This window comes from Magnolia sinica, chromosome 4 (genome assembly GCF_029962835.1).
Source record: "Magnolia sinica isolate HGM2019 chromosome 4, MsV1, whole genome shotgun sequence".
NCBI lineage: Eukaryota > Viridiplantae > Streptophyta > Magnoliopsida > Magnoliales > Magnoliaceae > Magnolia > Magnolia sinica.
Window position 1 is genome coordinate 105945412 of NC_080576.1, and position 11899 is coordinate 105957310.

At 40.0% G+C, this 11899-nt stretch overlaps 1 protein-coding gene across 1 annotated transcript; it reads left to right on the forward strand.

Moving 5' to 3' along the window:
• The first annotated feature begins 10790 nt into the window (after nucleotides 1-10790).
• Nucleotides 10791-11071, forward strand: LOC131243658 (dolichyl-diphosphooligosaccharide--protein glycosyltransferase subunit 4A-like). Its single transcript, XM_058243155.1, has one exon. The coding sequence runs from the start codon at nucleotides 10791-10793 to the stop codon at nucleotides 10902-10904; it is 114 nt and encodes a 37-aa protein (XP_058099138.1). The 3' UTR covers nucleotides 10905-11071.
• Nucleotides 11072-11899: the final 828 nt, after the last annotated feature.

The following is an 11899-nucleotide window of genomic DNA, read 5'->3' on the forward strand; positions in this document are numbered from 1 at the left end:
AATACTTCTCATTGCCTAAAACCAGCTTACACGTGTGGCTAATCCACACTGTAGGTTGCAGGCTTGCATTGCGGGCCACAGCCTAACAATTACAAGCAGTGATCTGATCGGTACTGCCAATAATTGCAAATTTGCAAGACCCGGGCAATTCATCTAGTGGAATGCAGTCTTCATTTTGTGGGTGGATCCACTCATCACAGAGGTCACATTTGAGATCCATATTTAACACATAAGATTGCCTGATGAGTGGTCCACCTTGACTTTTGGTTGCATGCAGGCTCACAGTAGGTCCCAACTTGATCAGCGGCCCTGATTTCCACCTCACTGCAGTTACCATGGGTTACCTAAATATTTTGGATTGACAATTACCTGAGTCATGCAATTGGGAATCCGAAGTTTTGAACATGGATTCATGGCTCAGTCATTAAGACTGTTGATCTGATGGACCCACCTTGCTTGGACCCCCTAATGGGGCATTCCTAATCCTGACGTGTGGCCAACAAATAGATGGTTGAGAAATAGAATGATGGTCTATGCTTGGACTGAGAAAGGTAAAAAGGATCAGGGGGCTAGGATCTTCTGACGGGAAAATATGTGCGTAGGAATCAACGGTTAGGAAATTTAATCAGTGGTTCACAATCACTGCAGTTCTGTGACCTTCCAGGTGGCCAGATTCAGCAGCTTAGCTTTTGCACATTGGCACTTGTGGTCACGGCCACAATCCAGTGGTGATCTATGACAAATAACTTAGGGCCCGTTTGGATGCCACTAAATAAGTAACTTATCTACTGAAAAAGTAACGTATTTGAGATAATTTATGATCAATTATAAATATCTTTTTTTAAAAAAATAATAATTTAAATTTACTTAATAATCACTTTAGTTTAATCAGTAGAAATCAAGATAAGCTAATTAATTCATAAGTAGCTTATCTTAAGTAACCTACAATCCAAACACCTCCCTAATTGATCGGATTCCAAGATGCGGCTAGCACATATTACTAGACTTCCGCAGTTTATGATTTTAGAGAAAGCATGGTCAGACTAATTGGTGATGGTTTGATACAGGACCTATGAGTGGAGGTTTCAGGCTTTACACTTGTGTGCCTATTGAGTGTTTTTTGGACGTTTGTTGAAGCGAAACTGACGGTACTAAACGAGGGCTAGGTGCTTTTGCAAACTGTTTTTACAAAATTTCATCAATGGCTGGCCAAACACGCTACAAAATTGGATATGACTCATTAATGTGTTCATGCTCTATAATGCTTTCTCCACGGTGTGGATATAAGAAATACATCATTATTGGTCCCATGTAAGTTTGATCTTCTTTGAACCGTTCGTACAACTAGGAGCTCGACTGATGCTCGCCTTCACAGGACAGTAACCACATCAGCCAGGTCGGTGGTGTGTGGTACACCAGCGATATGGCTGGTGTGACTATGTGTCGTGCGAAGACCAGCGTTGCAGCTCCTAAGCTCTAGTTGTACGAACGGTTCAGAGGAAATCAAAGTTATATGGCCCCCAAAATAATGTATTTATTATATCCAAACCGTTTAGCCATTTTTTGATATCATTGAGTATGATACAAAAAATGATTCGTATCCAAAGCTTAAGTGGACCACACCAAAATTAGCAGTGGGACAATGATTCTCACCATTAAAACATCCGTAGGGACCACTACAGTGTTATTTTCTATCCAATCTGTTCATAAGGTTACACAGACCTGGATGACGAGGCAAAAAAATACCACATTGATCCAAAACTTCTATGACCCCTAAAAGGATTTCAATGGTAGCCGCTCTATCCCCCACAGCTTTTTGCAGTGTGGTCCACTTATTTTTTGGTTTAAGCCTTTGGACGAGCTCGCCAAATGAAAAGACGGTTGGGATATCACACATACCTCGTGATGGGATCCACGTAACTTGGTGACGTCAACACACCTGCCATACCGCTGGTGTGCGGTGCACCAGCCAATCCGCTTCACTAAATCAGTGCCTAAAAAAGGATGAGTCACCACCATTTCAGAGGATTCGGATTCGGCAGTGCAACTTCTAGTTCCGAGGTTAGTACTAATCGGTGCTGAAAAAGCTATTTAGGACCCTATAATGCATGTGTTTTTTATCTACCCAGTCTATGCATTTTAACCGCTCATTTAAGTAACCACCTAAAAAACGAAATAGATCCAAATCTCAAGTGACCTACACCGCAGGAAATGGCAGTGATTGACCGCCCACCGTTGAAATCTTCCTGTCTGCTTAGGTCACACAGACGTAGATGAAGGGAAAACATACAAATCAGATTGATCAAAAACTTTTGTCACTGTTGAGAAGCTTTTAACGGTGGACGTTCAGTCACACCGTTACCCATGGTGTGATCCACCTTAGATTTAAATCTGCCTTATTTTTTGGTTCATGCCCTGAAATGAGCTGGGAAAATAGATGGACAGCAGGGATAAAACACACACACGTATCTATATATATCATATTGGGCCACAGCACTGACCAGCACCGAGATGTCGGTACCGGAAGGGTTGCAACCTAGTCCGAGTCCTAGCCGGTATGCTCGATGCGTAGGCACTTAGAAATAGCACGCGTGCATAAATTAACACAGAGTACACCGATTAAATAGCGGAACCACTGCCGATAAATCAGAGTAGGACAATTCTAACCTAATTGGTGAACACTTGCTTGATGAAATGGGACCGTATGATCCTATTTTATTTTTGGCCGTCCAATAGATGTTAACCCATCCAAGAATGAGATAACCAAACATGCCTGAGTATCATCAGTCTCACCTTGCCAGAGTATCAAAATTTCTCTGGTCTTCGAATGGTGTGAAACTAACATTGGAGTCGCTACATATATCTCTCGAGATTCTATATCCCGAATCACGACTAGAATTCGAAGACTCCGCTCGAGATTTCATCGAAAGACCCCGCTAGCCAACGAAAAACCCTAGAAAACGCTGTAAGTTTCTGCAATCCTCTCTCTCTCTCTCTCTCTCTCTCTCTCTCTCTCTCTCTCTCTTCAGTTTCTTCTTTCATGGCTTATCTGAGATCCAAGCGTTCCTCATCTCTCTCTCTCTCTCTCTCTCTCTCTCTCTCTCTCTCTCTCTCTCTCTCTCTCTCTCGCTTCAGTTTCTTCTTTCATGGCTTATCTGAGATCCAAGCGTTCCTCATCTCTCTCTCTGTCTCTCTTTACACACACACACACACACACACACACACACACACACACACACACACACACACACACAGAGAGAGAGAGAGAGAGAGAGAGAGAGAGAGAGAGAGATGACGGTTTTGGACATGGGGAATAATGTGATACTCTGGCAGCGATCCTAACCTCAGATTCGCGATCACTTGTTTGTTGAAATAGGACCATTGGATGTATTTCATTTTCAACCATTGAACAAAAATGTCCACCGATCCAATAGTCCGATAGTCAAAATCGCCCTTATTTTGTGTTTATGTACTGTTTAATATAACTTGTATGCCACACATGCAATTTCTAAGTAATTTCAAAGTGCTTGCATACAATCCATCACACTCTGACATAGTATCAAGGTTTACCTCTTTGGACACTTGGTCATTGAAATCTGACCGTAGGAAATTTACTTTCAAGTGCTTGCATTGCGTGAAAATGTGGACGGTGGGCCCATTATTTGGACGGTTTGAGTTTAATTACATGCATGGCACAAAATGTGGTTGGACTGCTTGATACATGGATTCCATACTTGGGTCATGATTATTTAAACCTTATGTTTTAGACCTGTTATTATTGTTGATTTGCTTGTTGCCTATATTCAATTGTTTGTCCACGCTAAAGGTAGTCTCAATTAGCTGGCCCACTTTTGTGGCCCCCCATGATGACTGGTTTAGCCTAAAGATCGGCCAAAAGCATTATCACGATGGCCTCAATCCAATACCATATCTTATATCAGGTGCACATGTAATTTGAAGATTATGGCTGGATTTACAGCTGCAAGCTCATTCTAGTGTGAATACCCACTAGTTCATAACAACATTTTTATCATTACACAAACATGGGAAACTGTTTACTTGGTAAGCACTTTACCAGTTAGCCAAACAAGACAGATTGTAACAGTTGATCTGCGAAACTCCTTCCATGTGTAAAGAGTTTACTTGAGGATTTTACAAGCATCCAATCGGTCCCTTATATTTGCTTATGATCTTTGTTGATATCATGGTTAAAAGTTTGGCAACTTGGATCGGCTCTTTGTCCCTGAGTCCAGTCAGGACTCGCCTGAGTCGGGGTTTACTTGTGGTGTCGAACTGGATTGGGTACGACCAAATTTGAGTTGTATCGGACTAGTCTAAGGCTTAAAATCATGGCTGATATTCAAATCCTTTTGAACAATTGCAGTTGTTTTCAATGTGTTTATAGTGATTTTCAAATATATTCGCACATTCAATCTTGGGTTATTCATGTCAAATTGCAGCTGGGTGGTTTTGAATTCAGGGTTTACAGATCTGTGAGTCTCATATGCTTGTGTGGAGGTTTTTAGAGTTTGGATTTAGAGAGGAGTTGTATGATCCTGGGGAGGAGGATATGTGTTGTATCCTGTGGTTTTGAGTTTGTAGAAATGGGTTTAGGTGATTCAGACCACTGATCTGATGACGCCCATCTTGAATGAGTCATTTGGAAAAAAATTCCCCTTATTGATCCAGTTTGTGGTCTTTATTGCGCTGAATGGGGATTGTTGCTGTAGTTTTTCCCTGACTCATAAATTGAGGCTGCTGATTGAAGAGCTTGGATTTGTGGTGTCAAAGATATTTTTGGTTCACGGTCTATCCATGGTGGGGCCTGTTGGATTAGCCTTTATCATGTGGCTTGCCAGTTTCATGCTCGTCCTACAGAAATGTACAGAAATGTCACTGACATCTTGGTTGGAAAGGCTGGCTGCATGCTAAGCTAGCATGGAGCTGGCTGTAAGTGGTCAATTGTCATTCCGATTTCTCTGGCCAGCAAATATAGACGGGCCCACCCTTCTGTACCAGTGCTGTCCATCTGTTGGTCTACATTATGAATAGCCAACGTCTAGTAGAACTTCCGCATCCATAAATTGTGATTTCCTCATCAATGAAAAACTCCCATTGCACATGGAATCCAGATGAAAAATCCATTTCCTGGAAACCAATGCAACAGTTGAAGATTGTCTGATGGAGGATACTTTTTTTTGGCATTCCTTGTCCATGATGTTCCCACTTGATCCGTGAAAGCACCCCACAATTCTATGACTTCTGTCTGAAACAAAAAGCATGGCTTTTCTTCAGCTGAGCATCATAAAATGCCTCCAGTGTTTTTCAAAGAAACTACGTTGGAGAATCTAGGGCTTAGCAATTTGTTTGTTTCTTCCCTCTAGTTCTAGATCCTTTTATCTTTGATAATTTTTGGATCTGGATATAAATAACTGGAAAGAGAACAAATTTTTGTTCTGTGGTACTTGTTGTGATCATGAGTCCATGACTATCATTTGGTTCAGTCTTTTGTTGTATGGTAGCAGTTATATACTGAGAGTACTGTCCGTTCTCATTTAGGGGCATGTATAATTGAGTTAAGAGGTAAATCTGAAATTTTATATTTGGAAGTGGGTCTATGCAATAACGCTCGTGGGTATTTTGTCTTCTCATTGCTGGTCCTAAGCCTGGATAAAGGAGGGTTGCGTCAGGTTGGCAGCAGGCTTGTAACTTTTGACATGGCTTTTATCATGAATCTTGACAAGTGACATTTCAAGTATGGCAGAACAAAATTCGTTTATATGACACCAATTAGTTGGATACACTTAGATGATGATGAAAGGGTTTGCTAGTAGAAGTTACTAGGGTAGGGAATTGTGCAAATTTGATATAGATTGAGCCCATTCTATAGTTCCACAAAGCTTCCACTTAGGGTGCCATTCTTTCTTCAAAATTTCACGATTCCTAAATGTTCTGGTGATGAACTTGTGTATTTTCTACAGCCTGTTGGTCCTCTTGCTTCTAGGAATTAATCAATTCACAGGCCATTGATATATCCCCAGGGCTAGCTAAGATGCAGCGTTTTTCTTCTGCGAGAAACAGTTTTCTAAGCTGATGTATTTTTATCGTGCATTTATTGAGATATTTCTCTATTCTTACTGAAAGCTGAAAAATGCTAATTTACTAATATATAAAAATGCAGATGATAAGGGCCTTGTTTGGCCGACACTCTTGATTTATTATTATTATTATTATTATTTTGAAGCATATTTCTATGTAATGCAATTTTTACAAAGTTAATTTAAGAAAATTTTATTTTATTTATAAATGTAGTTTGGATGATACTGCCTATTTTATCTATTCTCATCACCATTGATCTGATGATTAAGATCATCTGTTCAAAAGATTTTTTTAGGTGTGGCCTGTCTTAGTTTTGGATTATGTTGCGGTAAGGCGTTCTCTTTCTTAGTGATTTGCCCTGCAGAGAACCCTGTTTGCACTTTGGTTGCTAGTAGTTTAATGGATGCAGGACTATTGAACCAAGTCTGGAACCCGCAACAAAGGCTCTTTCTGTGATCTTTGTGTCTTCTCTTCATCTGGTGATTTACACATGATGAACAGTTCTCATGAAATGCACCATAGTGGCCCCATAAAAAAAACCAATGGTTCATGTGCCATTCCATTGTTATTTTCTTGTGACCCACCTTAGTTGCAGATCTAGCTGATTTTTGGTCTCAAAGCCTAGAATGTAGGAGCTCATTTGATGGATGGAATGGATTTTACATTAACACATGGTGGGCCCCACACAGTTTAGTTGCATAAAACAAGTGTTGTACAGGATTCCGATCCACATCTCAATTTATGGAGACTTTGAACATAACTGCGTTGAGAGGTAGCCTTTAATATTTGATAAATAACAAAAATGCCCCTGTAATGCCCATTCTTAAGGCATTTTGCTCACTTTTTAAGTTAAAATTCATGCCTTTAATATTTGATAAATAATAAAAATGCCCCTGTAATGCCCATTCTTAAAGCATTTTGCTCACTTTTTAAGTTAAAATTCATGTGAAGACCACACAAATGCCTGTCCTTGAGGAATTTTGCCACTTTTGAAGTTAAATCTGTGTATGTGCATCAAAATGCCAAACCTCAAGGCATTTTGTTCACACTTCTAGTTAAAAGTCATTAGAAGGGCACCTTAATGGCTATCCATGGGTTATTTTGCACACTTCTCATGTTGAGAATCTATGCAAAGGTACTAAAATGCCTATCCTTGAGGCATTTTGCCCACTTTTTTCAAGTAAAAAATCCTGGTTAAGTGCACCAATTCTTGAACCATTTTGCATACATTTTAGGCTAAAGTTATGAATAAGAAAAATTAAATTTCTATTGTTGAGACATTTTGCACTTATTAAGTAAAAAATCTGGGTAGGGCACCAAAATGCCAATCCTCCATGAACTAATTCCACCTTTCACATTAAAAATCAGGTTAAGGCCACCTAAATTCCTATCCTAGAGGCATTCTCCCGACTTCTCAATTTGAAAATCTTGATAACAACACCTAAACATCTATTGTTGTAGCATTTTATCTTTTTATCTTCTTTTTTTTTTAATCTTTTTTTTTAAAAATAAAATAAAATTACTTTTCAAGTTACCAATCCTAATAAGAGTTCCAAAATTCCAATTCTTGAGGCATTTTCTCCACTTTTAAAGTTAAAAATCAAGTTAGTAGCACATAAATGCCCATCCTTGAGTTATTTTGCCTACTTTCCAAGTTAGAAATTAGGATAAGAGCACCAAAATTTCCATTCTTGTGACATTTTTTTTTCTTCCACTTTTCATGTTCAAAATCTAGATAATGTGAAGAGGACATCAGAGCACCATTCAGGGTCTACCAGACAAGGTATTCAAAATCGGTTACGTAACGGTAACGGTCATAACCGTTACACGTTACGGGGTCGAAACGGCCGTTACAGAAAAAAAGGCCGTAACGGTCCTACAACAGTTTTTTCAAAAACAAAAAGGGCCATAACGGCCAATACGGGGGTTGTAACGGCCGTTACAGTCCTTATCATAACGGTAACACTGATGGCCGTTACGGCCACCGTTACCGTTTTGGAACACGTTGCTACCAGAGGAAGAGTAGATTATCACTAGTTTCCCTCTAGATGGATGACCAATACATGGGCCCAAGTGGGCCGAGTGGACCGTTTTGAAGATCCCACATGCATTTGATGCATCTTTGAAGACCCTACACTAGGGCATGCATCATGCATCATAATGGCATTGAAATGCCGATCTTTGAGGTATTTTGTTCACTTTTCAAGTTAAAATTTTGAGTAAGGGCACCAAAATGCCCATCCTTGAGGCATTTTGCCCGCTTTTGAATTTAAACATTTTGGTAGCGGTGCCTTAATCCCTATCCTTGAAGCATTTTGTCTACTTTTGAAGTTACAGTTCGGGTTAAGGGCATTAAATTGCCCATCCATGAGGCACTTTGCCTACTTTTCAAGTTAAAATTTTAGGTAATGCCATCAAAATGCCTATCTTTGAGGTATTTTGCCCATTTAGACAAAAACGGCAAAATGTCAATCCTTTAAGAATTTTGCTCAACATATCAAATATGGAATCTACATAGGACACCAAAATGCCAATTGTGGAGGCATTTTCCCCAATTTTCAAGTTAAAATTTTAGGAAAGGGCCCTGAAATGCCTATCTTTAAGGCATTTTTCCCACTTTAAGTTAAAAACCTAGATAAAATCGCTGAAATGCCCGTCTTTCAGGCATTTTGCCAGCTTTTCAAGTTAAAAATCTGAATAAGGGCACTAAGATGCTCATCCTTGAAGCATTTTTCCTATGTTTCAAGTTAAACATTTTGGTAAGGGCATCTCTCAAAAAAAAATAAACATTTTGAAGGGCACCTAAATGCCTATTGCCCACTTTCAAAGTTTAAATTCAGGTTAAGGGCATCAATATGCCAATTGTTACTGAAAGTTTCTCACTTCTCAGATTAAAATTTTGGGAAGCACAAATAAATTCCTATCCTTGATGCATTTATCTCATTTTCTAATTATAAAATCTCAATATGGACATCAAAATGGCAATTCTTGAGGCATTTTGACCACTTTCCTACTTTAAAATGTATTTGAGAGCACTTAAATGTCTGTCCATGGGGCACTGTGCCCACTTTTCATGTTAGAAATTTGGGTAAGGTGTACTAAAATGCCGATGCTTGAGGCAGTTTCCCCAAATTCCTAGTTAACATTTAGGGTTAGGGAACCAAATTACTAATCACTAAGGCATTTTGCTAACTTTTCTATCTAAAAATCTGACCAAGGGCTGCAAAATGCCCATTCTGGATGCATTTGCCCACTTTTCAAGTTAAAAATCAGGTTAAGGCAACCTAAACCACGATCATTGATGCATTTTGGCCACTTTTCAAGTTAAAAAACTTGGTAAGGGCATTAAATACCTGTCTTGAGGAAATTTGCCCTGGTTTCAAATTAAAAAGCCAGGTCAGGGCACCAAAATGCATGTCCCTGCAGCATTTTGCCCAGTTCCCAAAGCTGAAAACCATGGTAAGGGCACCTAAGTTCCTATCCTTCAGGTGTTTTTGCCCGCTTCTCAAGTTAAAAATCAGTAAAGGCACAAAAATGCCAATCCTTGAGGCATTTTCTCACTCATAAAGTTAAAAATCCAGGTAAGGGCTCTGAAAAATGCATATCGTTGATGCAGCTTGCCCAATTTTCAAGTTAGAGACTTGGGTAAAAGCACCAAAATGTCAATCCTTCAGGCATTTTTTGAACTTTTCAAGTTAAAAATGTAGGCAAGGGCACCAAAGTTCCCAATCCTCGAGGCATTTTGCCCCACTTTTCAGGTTAAGATTTAAGTTATGGGGCACTTAAATGCCTATACTTGAGGCATTTTGCCCTAAATCCCATTCTGAGTAAACTCTAGGTAATGGCATAAAAAATGCCCATCCTTGAGGCATGGTTGAGATAATATGTGGTCTTATTTGCATGAAGGTGTGATTGTTGGGGTCTTTTAATGCCTGCTCTTATGTTACATTACAGGTTATCACTTGAAAACCCCATCTTTCTCTTTGGGGTGAGCCGACATATTGAGAAACTGTACAAATATTACTGATTTGGTGTTTCAGCACTCCATCCAAATTGAAGTTTTTGGCCCCAACCTGAACAAACATCGGGCTCTCCATTCGTCCAGGGTTCCCACCATGAGTGTCCAATGGACCCAGCATGACCTGCACACATATGGGTACCTGTAGATGGTGTGTTTTGAGGGTTTTCTTTGTGGTCTTAGGATCCTGTTTTGCATGCACACCAAAAGAAAAGAAATAAAATAAAAGGTGCTGTTTTAGTAGTGGAGCACTTCATATCATTGGTTTAGTAGGATTCCAGTGATGTCTCATTAATGAGGTTATCTGGGTTAGTGAATCACTGATTGTGTGGGGCCCATTTACTGTGAAGATTGTTGATATACAGGATGGCATGGGGCCCATGTACTGCTAGGATTATTGAGAAACAGAAATCAGACAAGTACAACGTGCCACACACTCAACTTTGCCTCCTCTGTTAGAATTTATAAGACAAAATATACATTTCGATGTGAATCCTCGGGAAAAAAAAACTAAGCGTGGCTGGTGTGGGACCTGTGCACGAGCTACATTGAGCACATGCTTTCAGGCCTCTCTGGAAGTTCCTCGTCTAGCACTAACTCTGCTTTAAGTTGAAATTTCTTCTCACCGAGCTCCATCCATTTTTGTATTTCTAATGCTGGTTTCATCTTGCAGATGATCGACGACCAGGGCTTGGGGTTCTTTGCCAATGTCCTTGGCGTCTGTATATTTGTTCTGGTAATTGGTTACCACTACGTGATGGCGGATCCGAAATATGAAGGGAGCTGAGGATGTGTAGGATTTATGTTTTTGTTAGGCAAAATTCAAACTCTTCTCCCATTAGAGACCAAAACTAATGTGGTTGAATTGTCTGCTTTCTTGCTGAAACTGTTACAATGGCAATAATTTCTGATTGTATTTGAGTTAAGATTTTGAAAAGTTGAGTAGGGCTGATATATACTAGTTTCCTACATCTGTGTTTTTGTATTGTCGACCGGCCACATTTGAAAGAAATAGGACCGTTCATCAGGTTAGCACCTAGTGCATGCGGCATGGCTAAGAAATGTAGCTAGCCCATGCAATCATATTCTTTAGGCAATGCTTGAACGTACAACTGCCCATTTTTGTGGACCAAAGGCTGAAGCTGTGGCCCCTTTTTGGGCTAGCTTGATGTGCGGACAGGCATCACTGATGAATTGCAAGCTTGGGGTTTGACTTCTGAACGCTGATTGCGTCCTAACCCTGCCAGTCTCCAGCTCGGAACAGGCAGGAGCTCTGAGTGCCCACCTTGATGTATGGGTTTTATCCACACTTTCCATCCATTTCTCCATGGCATTTTATGGAATCGCAGATGAAACTTTCCTAGGCCCTACCGTGATGTTTATTTGCCATCCATGAAGGTAAAATACAAATATCGATCCAACTTCTGTGGCACTCAAGAAGTTTTCAACGGTAAGAGTTTAATTCCTATTGTATGGTCCACCTGTATCTTGGAATCTGCCTCAGTTTTGGGCCTATAACCTGAAATGATACAGTGGGGTAGGATGCAAGCCGCGTTCTCAGACTCCTGACATTTTGCACTATCTAAAAAATTGCTGCGAATCATTTTTCCACACATGACACTGACGTAAAGATATCCAGATCATCCAGTGTGGGTCCAGTTATTTAGATGGTGCATATATCGGAAATCACACTGATGAAACAATGATCAAATGGTTCGTTTCTCAGTGCAATTTTTGGATTGCGCTCCATCTAGGATAGGATCAGCAATATGGACGGTTCGA